This window comes from Gossypium arboreum, chromosome 13 (genome assembly GCF_025698485.1).
Source record: "Gossypium arboreum isolate Shixiya-1 chromosome 13, ASM2569848v2, whole genome shotgun sequence".
NCBI lineage: Eukaryota > Viridiplantae > Streptophyta > Magnoliopsida > Malvales > Malvaceae > Gossypium > Gossypium arboreum.
The window spans coordinates 100,844,777-100,865,916 of record NC_069082.1 but is presented as its reverse complement, the minus strand read 5'-3'; the positions used below and the strand labels follow the sequence as shown (position 1 = coordinate 100,865,916).

The following is a 21,140-nucleotide window of genomic DNA, read 5'->3' as shown; positions in this document are numbered from 1 at the left end:
GTATATGCAAATTCTTCATATTTTGTGTTTTGTAAAAATTGGATTAAATTGTAAAAGTGCATAATGTTAGGGGTAAATTGGTAAATTACTCAATTATGTGTATTTGGATTTAAATGAATGAAATTCTATTTGAATGAGCTTAATTTGGAACTTTTTAGATCAAGAACCAAAAAGATCGGACGTGGGTCGGGGAAAATAAAAAATCGTTGAGTAGTCGAATTCAACTGTCCGTCGATATTTGAGGTAAGTTATTAAGCAAATTTTTGTCTTGTTGTTGATAAAAATTTAAATCAGATTAAGTAGATGAGCTGAATTGAATTACATGAAAGATTGATGTTGCCTAATTTAAAAGAAATTGATGAATTTAAATTGATGTGTATTGAGTAATAGAATTTAGGCACTAAGTGTGCGAGTATAAATGATTACGGATGTGAATCTTGCACTAAGTGTGCGAATGTGGTCATTGAGCACTAAGTGTGCGAGTTTAAATATTTAGCACTAAGTGTGCAAACTATATATATATTTTCCGAGTAAACATTAGCACTAGGTGTGCGATTTATTTGAGTGGATTGGAAATGGTTGAATAAATTAGAGCTTCAAATTTCTTGATGAACAACTATGATGTATAGCTCAAGTTTGTGCAGGTAAGCTGTGACAGCCCAAAATTGACCCTAGTCGGAAGGTGGTCTCGGGACCACAAAACCGAGGCATAAAAATAATTAAAAATTTATTTTGATGCCTATAATATGTGTGTGCTCATGTATGACATTTTATGATGATTGATTTAGTGTTATAAGGGTGAATTCCACAAGAAAGGACTTAGTAATGAACTTTGAAAGTATGATAGGAAATGTGTGATGACTAATTAAAGCATGCATGCAAAATAATGGACTTGCATGTCAAATTCCCCTTTATAGGTGGTGGCCGCCATGACAAGGGAGGATGGGCTAAACATGTCATGAAACATGTTTTGTTGGTGCATTAGGGTGAAATAATAAACAAAGGTGTATGGGTGATAAAAAATGAAAAAAAAATGTGTGTGAGTGTGGTAATCCCCCATTGCCGTGAGTTGTAGAGAAGGGAAGAAAAAAATTTTGTTCATCCTTTCTTTGAGCCAAAACTAAGGAAGAAGGAGGATTTTTGCTTCATGCTTGGTTTGGAAGAGATCTAGAAGGAGATTTGGCTAAGTTTGCATCAAGATTAAGGTATGTATGAGGTTGTGTTAGGAGTTTCATGCATGTTTTGGTTGCTAACTTGATGTGCATGTTAGCCATGGCTCAAATCTTTGTTAAGCCATGGAAATGGTATTTGGCCAAAGTTGTTATGGTGATAAAGCCATTGCATGCTAAGTGTGAAGCTTGATGATGATGCATGCAATGATGGATTGTCTACTCTTGAGTAAGATTTTGAGCTTTCTTTTGTTTTATCATGATTGAAGTTGAAAAGGAGCATGATTGTCATATTCGCCATGATGCATTCATGAGCATGGTTCATGCTTCTTGCATGTTAGTTAAAATTTGTGTTTTGGATGGCTATGGACACCTTGAAATTCGCCATGCTCATATATGTATATATATGTTTGCACATGATGTTTTGGTTATGAAGGAAGTGATGAATAAGTTTGTTTAAAGAAGAAGATGTTGAAGAATAATTGTGAAATTGTAAGCACATTCGCCTAGCACACATATGAGTGCTTGATGCTATATTGTAAGTTTTGAGCTACAATATGCAAAGCATTAACTAGTAAAATGCATGCTGTTTTTGTGTGGTATTAAGTGCATAATTGGCCTCAACATGGACAAGTATATTCGGCCTTGGGTAGCCTATTGAAGGCCTTAGCTTTTCCTTGATGCTCGAATAAATTGTATTGAATTGCTTGATGTAGTATAAAATGTGCATGACCATTGTGTATTCAAGCTAAAGGGTGGCCATATGACCATTTAAATTCCTTGTCATATTCGGCCATAAGCTAGCACAATGAGGTTTTGATAAATTGAATTTGTTTGAATTAGCTCAAGAGCTAAGAGGGCCACAATTGGACAAGGGGAAGGAAAAAGTAATCGAATAGCCGTAAAAGCCGTTCGACAACATCCGAGGTAAGTCCTCAAGAAGTGACCTTACTTGAATTATGTGGAATGAAATATGGATGTATTGATTATTGATTTATGTGTGTATGAGTATTGAATGATACCCGGGCTAAGTCCGAAGGCGATTATGTTAGTGATTATAATTGTGTTTGAGCCTTAGTAACGAAAATAAATATGTATGTCCAATGATTATTGATGTATGTGTGCATGAGAAATTGAATGATATCCGGCTAAGCCCAAGACAATTATGCTGGAAATTATAACCGGGTTAAGACCAAGGCAATTGTGCTAGTGGCTACATCCGGCTAAGACCAAGGCATTCGTGCGAAGTCATTCTATCCGGGCTAAGACCGAGGGCATTTGTGCAAATCGTGATATCGGGTTAAGTCCCGTAGGCCTAGGTGCGGGTTACCATAACCGGCTATGTCCCAAGGCGATTGATCGAGTAGCGACATCCGGTTAAACTCGAAGGTATGTGATTTGAAAATTATAAGCTTGCTGGAAAATTTCAGCTAATGCACTTGTGAAATTTCCCAATGACAAGGTAAGTGCGGTGTGTGCTTTGCTGCGCTAGGAGTAAGGCGTGTGAATATCCGCTCCTATGATGGAACGAGTTATCGGCCTTAATGAAGCCGTTATTTGTGTATGAACATAAGAGTTGGGATGGTGAAGTAAGTATGATTATGTGAATGTGCATTAATGAAATGATGCATTTAACTATGTGAATGTATTGCTGTAATTAGAGTTGATTATATTCCTTGAGACTTACTAAGCATAAAATGCTTACTCACCGCTTTGGCTCTCGGTTTTCTAGATTTACGCTCGATAGCAATCGGATTCGGGATCGTTGAAGTCGAAGTCATCCACACTATCAAGCCCCCATTTTGGTATAAATTCTTGGTTGAACTTGAAATGGCATGTATAGGACTACCCCTTGTTGGTTTAAATATGTTATGATGTATATGTGTACGGCCATGCGAAAATGGCTCGTAATAGTGAAGTATCAACTTAAAATATTTGCGGTTTGTATATATATATATGGTGTCATGATGTGACTATGAATTGGAAATGGGAATGTTGGTCACATGATCAGCCATTGGCATGGTTAAAATGATCATATGTGGACCTATGTAAGGCAAGACTAGTTGGTTCATGGAGACTACAAAATAGGTAAGACCTACCTTAAAACAGATGCTGCCAGCTGCAGTAACGTGAATGTGAAAAATCACCAAAATTTGTAGGAATGGTATTAAATAGTGAATCAGCTATGTAAATGAACATTGATGAGTGTATTTTCATATGGAAGAAACGAAATGGTCATAGGAGTTACATGTTAAGAGATATTAAAGCTATTGTAAGACAGGGCCAGAACGGTTTCTGGGTTCCCTGTCGCAACTTTAAAAATTTACTATAAATTATCCAGAAAGAATTAGGAGACATACCTTATATGTACAGATTCCATTTTGAGTCTAGTTTCATTAGAAACAAACGACACCAGCATTAAAGCCCTGTACAGAGAGATATTCAAGTTATACCGAGCGAAGGTCAGAGCAGTCGATCCCTGTAACATGGGTGACTTTAACTAATAAACTGTACCAATTGGCCCAACCAAAATTATAGAAATAAATCCATGGATGGATATATGAGTCTAAATTCAGGAAAATTTACGAAACCAGTTTCCGAGTTTTGAAACTCGAGATATGATTTTAAGGCGACAGTGACGCAGTTTTTCCAGCCTGACTGGAAATGTCCAATGGATGGGCAAAACAAGTGAACTTGGCTTGCTAACCCCTCGTGTCCGACACGGCGATGGTCTCGGGTTCGGGTGTTACAATTTTATTGGTATCGAGCCACGGTTTAGTCGATTCTAGGACTACCGTGAGGTGTTTGGGGTCTAGCTATACATGCCATTAAATGATGAATCGATAGTGTGGTGATTTCGACAATTTGACTTTGAGTTTGTTTATAGCAATGGATCCCGATCCCAACCGAGCAATAGCTGATGATGTGGAGAGTGTGGCGCTGCTCCCGCACAAGGGACAGCGCCAAGGACTCTCAACCTATGGCCAGCAATCCGAATGATGAGGCTAGGCAAGCCTTTTATAGTGTGATGAGCGAATGGTTTAATCAATACATTCGAACTAACACGCTGTCCCACAACCTCCATTCCCGAAAAATGCAACCCCGCACCTACAATACCTCCGTAGAATGACCAAATAAGGTCAAGTAAGCCCCAATCGATAGGATTCAAAACATGGGGCCACTGAATTTAAAGCTACGGATGATGATGATGCCGAATGAGCCGAATTTTGGTTGGACAACACTATCCGGTGCTCGATGAGCTATCTTGTACACCGATGAGTGCTTAAAGTGTACCATCTCCTTGCTACGTGATTCCACCTACTATTGGTGGAGTACTCGACTTGTGGTACCTAGAGAGCAAGTGACTTGGGAATTCTTTCAAACCAAGTTCAAAAAAAAAAAAAAATATATCGCTTAGAGATTCATCGACCAAAAGCGAAGGGAATTTCTTGATCTTAAGCAAGGTTCTATGTCGGTTCTGACTATGAGCGAAAATTTGTGAGGCTTAGCCGATACACGCGAGAATGCATTTCGTCCGAAGCTATTATGTGTAAACGCTTGAGGATGGGCTGAATGATGATATAAGGATGTTCGTTGGCATTCTCGAAATCGAGAGATCGTAGTACTTGTTGAGCGAGCTTGTAAAGTCGAAGAGCTTAGAAAGGAGAAACAAAAAGCTGATGTGGGAACCGGAGAATTTGAAGAGGTCCTCGGAAAGTCTCTTCAACAGCAATCAAGAGATTTCGAGATGATGTGAACCGGTCTAGAGGCGCTTTGGGCTTTTCTAGACGAGGACGCGATCGACCCCTGTGACCACACGAGTCACTTCGATCGCCGATGGTGGAAATGATCGCCGAGAGAGGCGGAGTGTCAACATTGTGGCAAATGGCATTCGGGAGCTGTTGGTTTCGTGATCGCTCCTGCTATAAGTGTGGATCGGCCGACCACTTTAGGAAGGATTGCCCGAGGATGCTTGAACAGAATGTGAGTCGAGTGGAAACTCGAGTGCTACCACTGCTCGAGGTTGGCCACCTAGAAATATGGGCAATGTCTGTGGCGGTCGAGAGGATCTAGAGATGCTACCATCGGATCGAGGCTCGTGCTCCTGCGAGGACTTATGCCATCGCGCACGCCGAGGATCTTGCCTCTCCGGATGTCATTACCGGTGCTTTCACTCTTTTCAATACTAATGTGATTGCTTTGATTGACCTGGTTCTACTCAATCTTATATATGTGAAACCTTAGCATCCAAAGAAGACTTTGCCTATTGAGTCTCTTGAGTTTGTAATTCGGTGTCAAACCCTTGGGTCATTACGTGCTTGTCAACAAAGTGTGCAAGAAAAGTCCCCTAGTGTTCCGAGGTTCTTATTTCCGGCAGACTTGATGCTTTTGCCGTTCGATGAATTCGACATTATTCTTGGTTTGAATGGGTTGACCATGCACGATGCGGTCGTAAATTGCAAAAGCAAGACTATCGATTTGAGGTCGCGAATAACGAGATAATTCGGGTTAAGTCTACGGACTTAAAGGGGTTGCCACCGTAATATCGCAATGTTGGCCCGAAAATATGTAAGAAAAGAGTGCGAAGCGTACCTTGCGTCGTGCTCGATGACAAGGAATCGAAAAGAAACCCGAATCTGTGCGTGGTTTGTGAATACCGGATGTTTTCCACGAAGAATTGCGGGTTTACCACTGTTCGGAAATAGAATTTGGCATCGAATTGGTACCGGTACCACTCAATTTCGATAGCTCCGTATCGTATGGCACCAACGGAATTAAAGGAGTTGGAAGCTCGATTGTAAGAATTGGTGGATAGAGGTTTTGCTCGCCGAGTTTTTCGCCTTGGGGTGCACCGGTGTTGTTCGTGAAAAGAAGGATGGAACCATGCGGTACGTGCATCGATTATCGTCGACAATAAAGCGATAATAAAGAACAAATATCCGTTGCCGCGTATCGATGACTTGTTCGATCAACTAAAGGGAGCCTCGGTGTTCTCGAAAATAGATTTGAGATCGGGCTATTATCAATTGCGAATCCGAGATTGGACGTACCCAAGACCGCCTTGAGCGAGATATGGTCACTATGAGTTCCTAGTGATGCCGTTTGGGCTCACTAATGCCCTAAGGTATTTATGGATTTAATGAATCGGATCTTTAGACCATATTTGGATCGATTCGTAGTCGTGTTCATTGATGACATCTTGGTCTATTCAAGAAATGAGACCGAACATCTTGAACACTGCGGTTAGTCTTGCAAATTTTACGGGATAAGCAATTATATGCTAAGTTCAGCAAGTGTGAGTTACGGTTAAGAGAGGTTAGCTTCTTGGGTCATGTGGTATCTGCATCGGTATTCGAGTCGACCGAATAAAATTTCAGCCATACTTAATTGGAAGCCTCAGAAATATTCTTGAGGTTCGAGCTTTTTGGGGCTTGGGTTATTATTACCGACGATTTGTAAAGGCTTCTCAACGATAGCCACGCCGATGACGGCTACTCCAAAAGGATGTTAAGTTCGAATGGACGGAGAAATGCCAAAGAAGTTTCGATCAATGAAAACTTATTTGATGAAGCCCCAATTCTAGTGCAACCCGAGTCCCAAGAAAGAGCTTGTCATCTATAGCGACGCCTCTCTACTTGGGTTAGGTTGCGTATTAATGCAAGAAGGTCGAGTTGTGGCCTATCGTCGAGGCAATTAAAGCCACATGAGAAAAATTATCCGACTCATGATCTCGAATTGGCCGCCATCGTATTCGCCTTAAAGATTTGGTGACATTACTTATTTGGTGAAAGGTGCCATGTATACTCGGATCACAAAAGTCTCAAATATTTGATGATCCAAAGAGACTTAAATCTGCGACAAAGACGTTGGCTCGAGCTGTTAAAGGATTACGAGCTGGTCATTGACTATCACCCGGAAAGGCGAATGTGGTTGCGGATGCCTTGAGTCGTAAATCATTATTCGCTTTACAAGCGATGAGCGATGCACTTATGCATTCGATCCGATAGTGTGTTAGTAGCTGAATTGAAAGCCAAACCACTATTGATACATCAAATTCGAGAAGCTCGAGAAAAGTCGACGACGAGTTGGCGCAAAACGGGCCGAGTGTGTTCCAAACAAGGATTGAGTTTTAAATCGATGATGACGATTGTTTGAGGTTCAAAAGTCGTCTGTGTGTTCCAAAGAATTGAACTCATTTCGATAATTCGAATGAAGCCCATTGTAGCCGAATGGCAATCCACCCGGGAGTACGAAGATGTACAATGATTTGAAACGTCGGTTTTGGTGGCATGGTATGAAGCGAGACATCTCCGACTTTGTTTGAGATGTTTAATATGTCAACAAGTGAAAGCGGAACATCGGTGCCTTGAGATTACTTGACCAATCACGATACCCGAGTGGAAATGGGATCGAGTCACAATGGACTTTGTATCCGACCGCCATTGTCGCAAGTAAGAAGGATGCGGTTTGGGTCGTGGTAGATCGATTGACTAAGTCGGCCCACTTTGTCCCCGTCGTATGGATTTTTCAATTGACAAATTAGCTGAATTGTACGTTTCTCGATTGTAAGATTACACGGGTGCCTATTTCCATCGTGTCGGATAGAGATCCGAGATTTACCTCGCGATTTTGGAAAAAGTTGCAAGAAGCTTTGGGTACCAAGTTGCATTTCAAAGACCGCCTTTCACCCCAAACCGATGGTCAATCCGGCGGATAATTCGGATACTTGAGGATATGTTAAGATGTTGCGTCCTCGAGTTTAGTGGTTTATGGGAACGGGTATTTGCTGTTGATTGAATTCGCTTACAACAACAGCTTTCAATCAAGTATTAAGATGGCACCCTACGAGGCCTTATACGGTCGTAAATGCCGTACACCATTGTTTTGGACCGAGCTCGGTGAAAGCAAGATTTTCGGTGGATTTGATTAGGGATGCTGAGCAGAAAGTGAAAGTAATCCGTGAAAGTCTGAAGATAGCCTCCGATCGTTAGAAGTCGTGCGCGGACTGAAGCGTAAGGATATCGAGTATCGGTGGGTGATAAAGTGTTTCTCAAGGTATCGCCTTGGAAAAAGATACTCGATTCGGTAGTAAGGGCAAGTTGAGCCCGAGGTTCGTTGGGCCATATGAGATATCCGAAATGAGTCGATCCGGTGGCATATCGTTTGATTTTGCCCCGAACTCGAAAAGGTTCACGATGTCTTTCACGTTTCGATGCTTTGACGCTATAGATCCGATCCATCGCACGTGATTAGTCCATCGAAATTGAAATTCAAGCTAATATGAGTTATGAGGAAGAACCGATTCGTATCCTATCACGAAAGTGAAAGAGTTGTGAAACAAGCGGGTTCCGCTAGTAAAAGTGTTATGGCTCAAGCACGGGATAGAAGAAGCTACTTGGGAGACCGAGAACTCTATGAAAGAGCGATATCCAAACCTATTTACGGTAAGATTTTCGGGACGAAAATTTCTTAAGTGGGGAGAGTTGTGACACCAAAATTGACCCTAGTCGGAAGGTGGTCTCGGGACCACAAAACCGAGGCATAAAAATAATTAAAATTTATTTTGATGCCTATAATATGTGTGTGCTCATGTATGACATTTTATGATGATTGATTTAGTGTTATAAGGGTGAATTCCACAAGAAAGGACTTAGTAATGAACTTTGAAAGTATGATAGGAAATGTGTGATGACTAATTAAAGCATGCATGCAAAATAATGGACTTGCATGTCAAATTCCCCTTTTATAGGTGGTGGCGGCCATGACAAGGAGGATGGGCTAAACATGTCATGAAACATGTTTTGTTGGTGCATTAGGGTGAAATAATAAACAAAGGTGTATGGGTGATAAAAAAATGAAAAAAAAAATGTGTGTGAGTGTGGTAATCCCCCCCCATTGCCGTGAGTTGTAGAGAAGGGAAGAAAAAAATTTTGTTCATCCTTTCTTTGAGCCAAAACTAAGGAAGAAGGAGGATTTTTGCTTCATGCTTGGTTTGGAAGAGATCTAGAAGGAGATTTGGCTAAGTTTGCATCAAGATTAAGGTATGTATGAGGTTGTGTTAGGAGTTTCATGCATGTTTTGGTTGCTAACTTGATGTGCATGTTAGCCATGGCTCAAATCTTTGTTAAGCCATGGAAATGGTATTTGGCCAAAGTTGTTATGGTGATAAAGCCATTGCATGCTAAGTGTGAAGCTTGATGATGATGCATGCAATGAGGGATTGTCTACTCTTGAGTAAGATTTTGAGCTTTCTTTTGTTTTATCATGATTGAAGTTGAAAAGGAGCATGATTGTCATATTCGCCATGATGCATTCATGAGCATGGTTCATGCTTCTTGCATGTTAGTTAAAATTTGTGTTTTGGATGGCTATGGACACCTTGAAATTCGCCATGCTCATATATGTATATATATGTTTGCACATGATGTTTTGGTTATGAAGGAAGTGATGAATAAGTTTGTTTAAAGAAGAAGATGTTGAAGAATAATTGTGAAATTGTAAGCACATTCGGCCTAGCACACATATGAGTGCTTGATGCTATATTGTAAGTTTTGAGCTACAATATGCAAAGCATTAACTAGTAAAATGCATGCTGTTTTGTGTGGTATTAAGTGCATAATTGGCCTCAACATGGACAAGTATATTCGCCTTGGGTAGCCTATTGAAGGCCTTAGCTTTTCCTTGATGCTCGAATAAATTGTATTGAATTGCTTGATGTAATATAAAATGTGCATGACCATTGTGTATTCAAGCTAAAGGGTGGCCATATGACCATTTAAATTCCTTGTCATATTCGGCCATAAGCTAGCACAATGAGGTTTTGATAAATTGAATTTGTTTGAATTAGCTCAAGAGCTAAGAGGGCCACAATTGGACAAGGGGAAGGAAAAAGTAATCGAATAGCCGTAAAAGCCGTTCGACAACATCCGAGGTAAGTCCTCAAGAAGTGACCTTACTTGAATTATGTGGAATGAAATATGGATGTATTGATTATTGATTTATGTGTGTATGAGTATTGAATGATACCGGGCTAAGTCCCGAAGCGATTATGTTAGTGATTATAATTGTGTTTGAGCCTTAGTAACGAAAATAAATATGTATGTCCAATGATTATTGATGTATGTGTGCATGAGAAATTGAATGATATCCGGCTAAGCCCAAGACAATTATGCTGGAAATTATAACCGGTTAAGACCGAAGGCAATTGTGCTAGTGGCTACATCCGGGCTAAGACCAAGGCATTCGTGCGAGTCATTCTATCCGGCTAAGACCCGAGGGCATTTGTGCAAATCGTGATATCCGGGTTAAGTCCCGTGAGGCCTAGGTGCGGGTTACCATAACCGGCTATGTCCCGGCGATTGATCGAGTAGCGACATCCGGTTAAACTCGAAGGTATGTGATTTGAAAATTATAAGCTTGCTGGAAAATTTCAGCTAATGCACTTGTGAAATTTCCCAATGACAAGGTAAGTGCGGTGTGTGCTTTGCGCTAGGAGTAAGAGCGTGTGAATATCCGCTCCTATGATGGAACGAGTTATCGGCCTTAATGAAGCCGTTATTTGTGTATGAACATAAGAGTTGGGATGGTGAAGTAAGTATGATTATGTGAATGTGCATTAATGAAATGATGCATTTAACTATGTGAATGTATTGCTGTAATTAGAGTTGATTATATTCCTTGAGACTTACTAAGCATAAAAATGCTTACTCATTGCTTTGGCTCTCGGTTTTCTAGATTTCGCCGATAGCAATCGGATTCGGGATCGTTGAAGTCGAAGTCATCCACACTATCAAGCCCCCATTTTGGTATAAATTCTTGGTTGAACTTGAAATGGCATGTATAGGACTACCCTTGTTGGTTTAAATATGTTATGATGTATATGTATGCGGCCATGCGAAAATGGCTCGTAATAGTGAAGTATCAACTTAAAATATTTGCGGTTTGTATATATATATATGGTGTCATGATGTGACTATGAATTGGAAATGGGAATGTTGGTCACATGATCAGCCATTGGCATGGTTAAAATGATCATATGTGGACCTATGTAAGGCAAGACTAGTTGGTTCATGGAGACTACAAAATAGGTAAGACCTACCTTAAAACAGATGCTGCCAGCTGCAGTAACGTGAATGTGAAAAATCACCAAAATTTGTAGGAATGGTATTAAATAGTGAATCAGCTATGTAAATGAACATTGATGAGTGTATTTTCATATGGAAGAAACGAAATGGTCATAGGAGTTACATGTTAAGAGATATTAAAGCTATTGTAAGACAGGGCCAGAACGGTTTCTGGGTTCCCTGTCACAACTTTAAAAATTTACTATAAATTATCCAGAAAGAATTAGGAGACATACCTTATATGTACAGATTCCATTTTGAGTCTAGTTTCATTAGAAACAAACGACACCAGCATTAAAGCCCTGTACAGATAGATATTCAAGTTATACCGCGCGAAGGTCAGAGCAGTCGATCCCTGTAACATGGGTGACTTTAACTAATAAACTGTACCAATTGGCCCGACCAAAAATTCTAGAAATAAATCCATGGATGGATATATGAGTCTAAATTCAGGGAAAATTTACGAAACCAGTTTCCGAGTTTTGAAACTCGAGATATGATTTTTAAGGCGACAGTGACGCAGTTTTTCCAGCCTGACTGGAAATGTCCAATGGATGGGCAAAACAAGTGAACTTGGCTTGCTAACCCCTCGTGTCCGACACCGGCGATGGTCTCGGGTTCGGGGTGTTACATAAGCATCGATTCTATGTGATGAATATTATAAATTGAAAGTATGTATAAAGATAGATTGGTTTTAATGGCTTTGTGCTCGAATATATTAATGTTATTCGATGATGAATGTTAAATGCATTCGGTTTTTGTGTTTGTGAGTAATGTAGTATATTGTGGTTGAGCAGATGCATATTGGACTTAGTTGAAATTGGGCATATGATTAATAAATTGCTTTGAATGTGGTAAGATATTGACTAAATGATCTAGTAGCATGACTTAGTTAGATAATACTAGCCTATTAAATTTAATTTGGAGCTTTTGAAGCTTATAACTTACTAAGCTATGGTAGCTTACTTTGGATGTGTTTTTCTTGTCTCTATTTTATAGATTTTAGAGATCGTTACGCGCTCGGGGATCGTTAGTAAAGTCATCCACACTATCTTCAATATTTTGGTACTTTTAAAAGTTGGTTTGGTACTTATGGCATGTATAAGCTAATAACTCTTTTGGAGATGTTTAAATTTCATATCTGTATAATGGTTAAGTCATGCGAAAATGACTTAATTTACATGTTAAAGTTTGGTTATGTTTGGTTGTGAGTTGAGTTTGCCTTTATTTGTGATGCCTAAATTATGTGTATTTGTTTATAGTAATGACCAATATGGGTTATAATATTAGTTTAGTAAGATTTGAATATGATGGAATAATGAGCATTAATCGAGTCTAAGTATTATATGCTATAGTGGTGTAAGTTTAATTATGGTATGTATATGTTGTGATAAGTGAGTTGTTTTATATGTTCTTGGTTGTTAATCGAAAATTTTACTTATAATTTGATCAATTATGGGTTGGATATTGATATTCGGTGGTAATGGCAAGCATGAATATGTTTTAAGCTTAATGATTGGTATTTATATTCGGTTTATTACATATATGATTTTGGTATGCATATTGAATATTTATATGGTTTTATATAGACATTCAAAATGATTGAAATGGACATGGTTATTTTACTTAAACATTGATGAGAAATGATGCACATTTGGTCTTGTTATAATGTTACTTCATGCGCATAATTTTTATTAAGTACTTGTATATACCTTATTTTGTTGAGTAAATATCAAGCATTGATGGCATTTGGTTTAACCTATTATTTGTTTTTAAATGAATTTCTAAAATGGTCAATTGACTTTGTAAGTAAGTATAAGCAAATGAGTTCTTAAGTTATATATAAATTTGGCTTGGCAGCATATTATTGCACAGTTAAATATTACTATATAAGTGTTCAAATGTTGTTGTGATCGTTAAGTAATACCTCATAATCCCTCCTGTGACAGAATTGGATTAGGTGGTGTTACACCATGACTTGGGCAAATTTTGTTATTTTAATGAATAAAGTCTAATCTTTGGTTGATAGGCTTTTAAATAAAAGATGGTAAGTAATTAACAGAATGGCCCTTCGGGTTTGGTGGTTAAGGGGAGTGTCAAATTTCTGAAGGTCTTGTGTTCGAGTTTGGGCAAGAGCATTATTTTTGCTTGCTCGTCTAGAAGAGTTTGTGTTGGATTAAAAAGCTGAGTAGTTGGATGTAGTGGGAAGTAGTAGAGTGATTTAGGGGATTAGGGAATATCTAGTAGTTTTTTCTTTTTCCAAAAATTTAGTTATTCTCTCTTAAAAACTCTCTGCCGTTTTCTTCGCTTCTTTCCCCTTGCTGTCATTTTTTGCCTTCCCATTTGCTGAGCCGCCTTTTTCTTCTATTTCCTTGCTGTTATTTTTTTTTTGTTTTGACCTCTCTGTTACTTCCTTCCTGCACAACGTCCTCGTCCTCGTCGCTATTTCGGTAAGTTTAGTTTTTGATCCCACAATAATTGTGATTTGGACAAGTGTTAATAAGGTTTCACTTGGTGATTAGGGGCTTATCGAAGGGTTGTTCATCGTTCATCAACGTTCTTAGGGCGTGAAATTCCTGTTATTCGATAAAAGGTAATGGTTTCGTTGTTCGTAAGATGTTTATCTCATTTCAGAATTATTTTAGTTCAGTTGGTTAAGCGATAATTGAGTGAAATATTGGTTAATTATAGGTACTGGAGTGCTCGAAAGCGTGTAGGCATCAAAGACGATACAGGTGTGTACTCGAAACGCAGAAAAAGGGGTTCGGGAAAAAGTTGAAAAAAGATTTTGTCGATGCCAAAAAAGCACGTGGTCGCTCGTGTAGTAGGCCGTGTGACAGAACACGGGAGCGTGTTCGACGAGGCCAGGCCGTGCGCATAAGACACGACCGTGTGATGGCCAGGTAGGCCGTGTACGACACAAGGGTTAAATTGATTTGGGCCATGTGGGCCCACACAAGAAGACCATATGGGCGTGTGGGATTCTGGGCCATGCCGTGTGATCCACACGACCAAGACCAAATTGGGCCATGTAGGCCACGTGGCCGTGTGGACCCACACGGGTAAGCCACATGGGCGTGTGAGCCCATTTTTCTAAAATAACTTCTAAGGTTGCACAGGTCGCCCAAGTCGACTGTGAACCTACTGTAGGGTCAGTAAGCGTTAACTAGACACTAAATGTATGATCTGAATGTATGTAATGCATGAATAATAATGCATTATTACTGGTATATATATGTATACGTTTGACTGATGGTTGCATAAAAGCATGGCATAATGTATGTTTGCATTGCATCGGGTTGGGATGACAATATTTGGAGGAAGTGTACTGAAAGGCTCATAATCATAATATATTGGCAGCTCAGTTGCAAGTTACTGTTTTGTGCCGCATTCGGTACTATCTAGAGTGTAGGGATAGGTGGGTTGACTTAATCCCCATATGAAGCGTAAGGTTGGACGGAGATGGTGTGTAGAGGCTGGTTGGGTAGAATTTTTGTGCATTTGCCACTGATACTGAAAAGGGCTAAGGCCCAGACTGAGTATGATTGTACACTGATTGCTTGTTTTCTGTGGGATTACACACTGAGTTTACGTAAACTCACCCTTTTGTTTAATGTGCACAAGTAATCCCAGACTTGTCAGATCGGTGCAACGGAGGACTCGACGGTGGCCATACGTATTTTGAACTATTTTTAATTTTAGATTTGGTATCTATTTCTTAATTGTTTTCTGGGTTATTTTTTATGTAAAATGGATTCCTTTGATTGTTTGCTTAAATTTGGTTTTATTTATTTTTATGGAATATAACTGTTAGCACTAGGGAAAATTTGGCTTTCAAAACGAACAAATGATTTCTCCTAAACCACAATTACTTAAATTGTTTTAAAAGCTTTCGCACCAAGATACATTTAGAAGTAATCAATTAAATAAGTAAAAATTGTTGAATGCAAGATAGAGAGGTAATTAAGCGGAAATGGTTTCACCACGACAAACACGATTTTCTTAAACACCCTATCATGTGACATCGCTAGATTCAGCCATAATGTCTAGTCCAGGTTTAAGGTGTTATATTTAGTGGTTCTGAGCCAGGTTGCAAAATTCAGCTGTGGATTATGGGTTTTTAATTGGTTTTTGAAAAATTGATTCTTAAAATGAGTTGAAATGTTTTTACCGAGTATGTGGTACACTAAGTCTCTAGCACCGATCCTGTAAGTATTCTGAAACTGATATATGCTTTAATTAAAAATGCTATGATATTTTGAAACTACTATAGGAGTATACTGTACTAAAAATAGTTTAGTAGTGTATACTGAGACTGTAGCAAAATTGATAGAGACTGCGATTTACAAAAATCACTCTGAATTATTGAAACTATTTACATAAAATATCTGATAATAATTATTGAATTGTAACTGATTCATAAAACTCTTAACACAGATAAATCTGATTAGACAATAAGCGCACGAGGTATCCGCGGACGGGGAACTAGAGGCCGAGGTAGAGGCTGTAGCGGGGATCAAGTTGAGTCCTCTTCCATGGGTAATATACCGAATTTGGACACGAGTGAGACACCAGTGTCGCCTGCTACTGAGAATGGGTCTCATGATCGCATGGCTAGGGACGACGCACTGTTTCAGGCTATGCTCAAGATTATAGAAAGGGTCGTTGTGCCCAATACTGAATTTGGAGGCCGAGGGTCGATTACGGAACGACTCTGGTCCAATAGAGCTGAGATTTTTAGGGGTGTCACTGGAGTCTCCCCTATCGTGGCCGAGTACTGGATAGAGACTACGGAGCGAATTATGAATGACTTAGATTGCACCCTTGAGCAGAAATTAAAGGGTGTCGTTTTTCTATTATGAGACGAGGCTTATCAGTGGTGGCTTACTGTAAGGAGGGCTCTCAGCCCAAACGTCTAACCTGAGATTTCTTTAAGACCGCTTTTCAGGGGAAACATATGGGAGCCAGTTATGTGGACGCTCGTAGGAGGGAGTTCTTGAATTTGACATTGGGTGACCGATCAGTGGCTGGGTATGAGGTTGAATTTTTACGACTGAGCCGCTATGCCCGAGGTGTGGTGGCGACTGAATATGAGCAATGTGTTCGCTTTGAGGATGGCCTCAGAGAAAACCTGAGAGTCCTGATAGCTTTATAGAAAGAGTGTGATTTTTCTGCACTGGTGGAAAAGGCGAAGATCGCCAAGGAGGTTAAGCGCGCTGAGCGCCAAAACCATGATAGAAAAAGAGGTAAAAACAAGAGAGATTCAGAGCATTTGAGTTTTGTACTGAGGCCTAAGAAAAAGGCCAGACCTGATGGGCCAGTTCGAGCTGGGCCCCCTATTATTGCTACTAGACACCAGTCATGTGTCGACTGTGGTAGATGCCATTAGGACGAGTGTTGGAGGAGGACTGAGGCGTGCTTGAGATGTGGGTCATTGGATCACCGTATTAGGGAGTGTCTGTTGAGAGCCGACTAGTTGCAAGCTCAAAGTATTGGTAAGGTGCAGCCATAGAGGGTAACACAGCAGCCACTGAGAGGCCGTGGTCAGGCTAAGGGTGGTAATGGTATGGGCGGTGGATAGAGAGCACCTGGCAGAGGTGCTGGACAGACTAAGGTGAGGCGGCCTGCTCTTGTTTATGCTGCACGTCGCCAAAAGGACATAGATGCTCTAGAAATCATTACGAGTACGTTCTTTATTTTTGATGTACCATACACTGCATTGATAGATATAGGATCAACTCACTCCTATATTGCTTGCTCTATTTCATGGAATCTGAAGTTAGCAAATTGTATAGGGATGTTCCTTTAGAGGTTCAGGGACGGTATTTCTGGCTGACTTGTTGGAGCTTCCGTTTAGGGAGTAGAACATGATATTGGGGATGGATTTGCTGGTGAAGTACCGAGTAAGTCTGGATTGTGTGACAAAAAGATTCATCTTGAGAACTGATGAGGATATTGAGGCAGTTGTGATTGGAGAGCATCAGGATTATTTCTCGAATGTGATTTCTGCACTGATGCTGAGAAATTGGTTCTCAAGGGATGTGTGGCGTTCTTAGCCTATGTTAGGATTTCTGCTTCTAGGGACTCTATTGTAAAGGGTATTCACACTGTAAGGGATTTTCCAGATGTCTTTCTTGAGGAGCTACCGGGGTTACCTCCGAATCGTGAAGTGGAGTTTGGGATAGAACTCCTTTCTGGTACAACTCCAGTGTCCATCGCTCCCTATTGAATGGCACCAAAGGAGCTTAAGGAGCTTAAGGCTTAGATTCAGGAATTATTGGATCGTGGGTTCATCCGCCCTAGTGTGTCTCCATAGGGAACACCAATTCTTTTTGTAGAGAAGAAGGATGGACTCATGCGGATGTGTATAGACTATCGTCAGAGGAACAAGCTAACCATTAAGAACAAGTATCCACTTCCAAGGATTGATGACCTGTTCGACCAGTTCCGAGGGGCTTTTGTATTCTCTAAGATTTACTTACGTTCTGGGTATCACCAGCTGAGGGTTAAGGATGCTGATGTGTATAAGACGGTGTTTAGGACTTGTTATGGTCACTACGAGTTCCTCGTGATGCCATTTGGACTGACTAATGCACCGGTAGCTTTCATGGATCTGATGAACCGAGTGTTTCAGCCCTACCTAGATCTGTTTGTAGTGGTGTTCATCGATGACATATTGGTTTATTTGAAGACTGAGGATGAGCATGACAAGCACCTTAGGATTGTTCTTCATATTTTGAAGGAAAAACAACTCTATGCTAAGTTCAGCAAGTGCAAGTTCTGGTTACGTGAAGTAACATTTCTGGGTCATGTGGTATTTACGGAGAGGATTTGAGTTAATCCTTGTAAGATTAAGGCGGTGTTGGATTGGAAAAGGCTAAAGAACGTGTTTGAAATCTATAATTTTCTGGGATTGGTAGGTTATTATCGGTTATTTATAGAGGACTTCTCTTTGATTGCAGTACCCTTGACTAAGCTACTACGTAAGAGTGTACCGTTTGTCTGGTTTGATGTGTAGCAAGAGAGTTTTAAGAAGCTCAAAACTGTGTTGACTGAGGCTCCTGCTCTGATACAGCCAGAATCTGGGAAGGAGTTCACAGTTTATAGTGATGCATCATATGTCGATTTGGGATGCGTGTTGATGCAGGATGGTAAGGTAGTAGCGTATGCATCTCGCCAACTTAAGACACATAAGGTGAACTATCTGACACATGATTTGGAACTGGCCGTCGTGGTTTTTGCACTGAAAATTTAGAGGCATTATCTATACGGTGAGAAGTGTATCATCTACACTGATCATAAAAGCCTTAAGTATCTCCTTACTCAAAAGGAGCTGAATCTTAGGCAGCATAGATGGGTTGAGTTGCGTAAGGATTACGACTGCACTATTGAGTATCATCCTGCAAGGCCAATACGATGGCCGATACTTTGAGTCGTAGCGCTATAACTAATCTAAGAGCAATGTTCGCTTGAATTAGCCAGTTCGACGATGGGAGTTTGTTGGCTGAACTGCAAGTCAGACTGAATTGGATTGAGCTTATTAGGGTTAAGCAGTTGGGTGATGAGTCACTAGGTCTTTGGTTCAGTCAGGTTGAGAGTGGTGACACTACGAATTTGAGAATGAACAGTGCTGGGGTACTCTATTTCCTTGGAAGGATTTGTATTCCAAATGATACTGATTTGAGACAGTCTATACTGAGAGAGGCGCATAGTAGTCCTTATGTTATGCATCCTAGTGGAAATAAGATGTATCAAAACCTCTGTGAGTTGTATTGGTGGCCAAGATTGAAGCGAGAGGTTACCGATTTTGTGGCTAAGTGTTTGACGTGCCAGCAAGTTAAGAGTGAGCATCACTTACCTTCGGGTTCGCTACAGCCGGTTAAGATTCCTCTTTAAAAGTGGGAGCATGTAACTATGGACTTTGTAAGTGGACTGCCCCTAACGTCCACTGAGAAGGATTTAGTATGGGTCATCGTGGATTGACTGACAAGTCCGCCCATTTCATACCGGTTTGTCCTGTCTATTCTCTGTAAAAGTTGGCTAAACTTTATGTTTCGGAGATTGTGAGATTGCATGGAGTATCAGTTTTGATCATCTCTGATAGAGATCCTCGCTTCACGTCTCGGTTCTAGAAAAAGTTGCATAAGGCTTTGAGTTCCAGGCTGGACTTCAATACTGTGTTTCACCCTCAGACTGATGGTCAGTCAGAAAGGGTGATTCAGATACTAGAGGATATGTTAAGGAGCTGTGTTATTGATTTTCAAGGCAGTTGGGAGGAGTATTTGCCGTTAGCATAATTTGCCAATAATAATAGTTTCTAGTCTAGCATCCAGATGGCACCTTACGAGGCTCTTTATAGTTATAAGTTTTGCACTCCTTTATGTTGGATTGAGTTGGGTAAGCGACGTGTTCTGGGTCTTGAGTTAGTATCTGAGATAGAAGATAAGGTTAAACTGATTTGGGATCGTCTGAAAGCGGCGACTGATAGGTAGAAGTCCTATGCGGATTTGAAATGTTGTGAGATTCAGTATTCTATGGAGGACTTCGTGTTTCTTAAGGTGTCACCATGGAAGAAGATTCTGAGGTTTAGCCGTAAGGGTAAGTTGAGCCCTAGGTTTATTAGGTCATACAGGGTTTTGAAGTGGGTGGGACCAATTGCTTACCAGTTAGAGCTACCTCTGAAGTTGGATTGCATTCATGATGTATTCCACGTCTCGATATTGAGGCATTACCACTCTAATCCTACTCATATTGTTCCTATTGAGGAGATCGAGGTTAGGCCAGACTTGACCTTTGAGGAGGAGCTGGTTCAGATTTTGGATCGGGACGTAAAGGTTTTGAGGAGGAAGTCTATTCCTTTGGTGAATGTTCTATGGTGTAATCATAGCACTGAGGAGGCCATGTAGGAACCTAAGGATTTGATGTGCCAGCAGTATCCTTATTTGTTCTGATCAGGTAAATTTTGAAAATGAATTTTTTTTCTAAAGGGTAGAGCTTTAACGCCCCAAATTTTATTTTCCTGTAAATTTTGACACAATTATGTATCTGCTTCAGTGGTTAAGTGTTCTAGGTGTGTGTAGAAGGTCCCAAGTTCAAGCCATGACTTGGGAAAATTTTGGTATTTTTATGAATAAAGCCCAATCTTTGGTTGATAGGCTTTTAAATAAAAGATGGTAAGTAATTAGCAGAATGGTCCTGCGAGTCTGGTGGTTAAGGAGAGTGTCAAATTGCTGAAGGTCTTGTGTTCGAGTCTAAGCAAGAGCATTATTTTTGCTTGCTTTTCTAGAAGAGTTTGTGTTGGATTAAAAAGCTAAGTAGTTGGATGTAGTGGGAAGTAGTGGAGTGATTTAGGGGATCAGGGAATATCTAGTATTTTTTTTCCAAAAATTCGATTCTTCTATCTTAAAAACTCTCTGCCGTTCCTTTGCCTTTTTCCCCTTATTGCCGTTTTTGCCTTCCTATTTGCTGAGCCGCCTTTTTCTTCTTTTTCCTTGCTGCTATTTTTTTTTCTTATTTTGACCTCTCTGTTACTACCTTCTTGTGCAACGTCCTCGTCGCTCTTTCGGTAAGTTTAGTTTTTTATCCAACTATAATTGTGATTTGGACAAATGTTAATAAGGTTTCGCTTGGTGATTAAGGGCTTATCGAAGGGCTGTTCATCATTCATCAACGTCTAAGGGTGTGAAATTCCTGTTATTCGATAAAAGGTAATGGTTTTGTTGTTCGTAAGATGTTTCTCTCATTCAGGATTAGTTTAGTTCAGTTGGTTAAGCGATAATTGAGTGAAATATTGGTTAATTATAGGTACTGGAGTGCTCAGAAGCATGTAGGCATCAAAGATGATACA

The 21,140-nt window shown here is 40.1% G+C and overlaps 1 protein-coding gene across 1 annotated transcript; it reads left to right on the top strand.

The window, feature by feature from the left end:
* The first annotated feature begins 16,854 nt into the window (after window positions 1-16,854).
* LOC108462543 (uncharacterized) lies at window positions 16,855-20,199 on the top strand. The gene is made up of 7 exons (XM_017762478.1): window positions 16,855-16,907; window positions 17,020-17,115; window positions 17,258-17,501; window positions 17,610-17,825; window positions 18,312-18,449; window positions 18,776-18,928; window positions 19,822-20,199. The coding sequence occupies exons 1-7, from the start codon at window positions 16,855-16,857 to the stop codon at window positions 20,197-20,199; spliced, it is 1,278 nt and encodes a 425-aa protein (XP_017617967.1).
* The last annotated feature ends 941 nt before the right edge of the window (window positions 20,200-21,140 follow it).

What these genes read in the sequence shown, in the direction of transcription:
- LOC108462543 (XM_017762478.1), top strand. Translation starts at nt 16,855, where the DNA reads ATGGTATGGGCGGTGGATAGAGAGCACCTGGCAGAGGTGCTGGACAGA. An exon ending in CCTTTAGAGGTTCAGGGACG is followed by an intron (nt 17,116 to 17,257) that starts GTATTTCTGGCT and finishes ATATTGAGGCAG; the next exon opens with TTGTGATTGGAGAGCATCAG. An exon ending in TCCTTTCTGGTACAACTCCA is followed by an intron (nt 17,502 to 17,609) that starts GTGTCCATCGCT and finishes GTGTCTCCATAG; the next exon opens with GGAACACCAATTCTTTTTGT.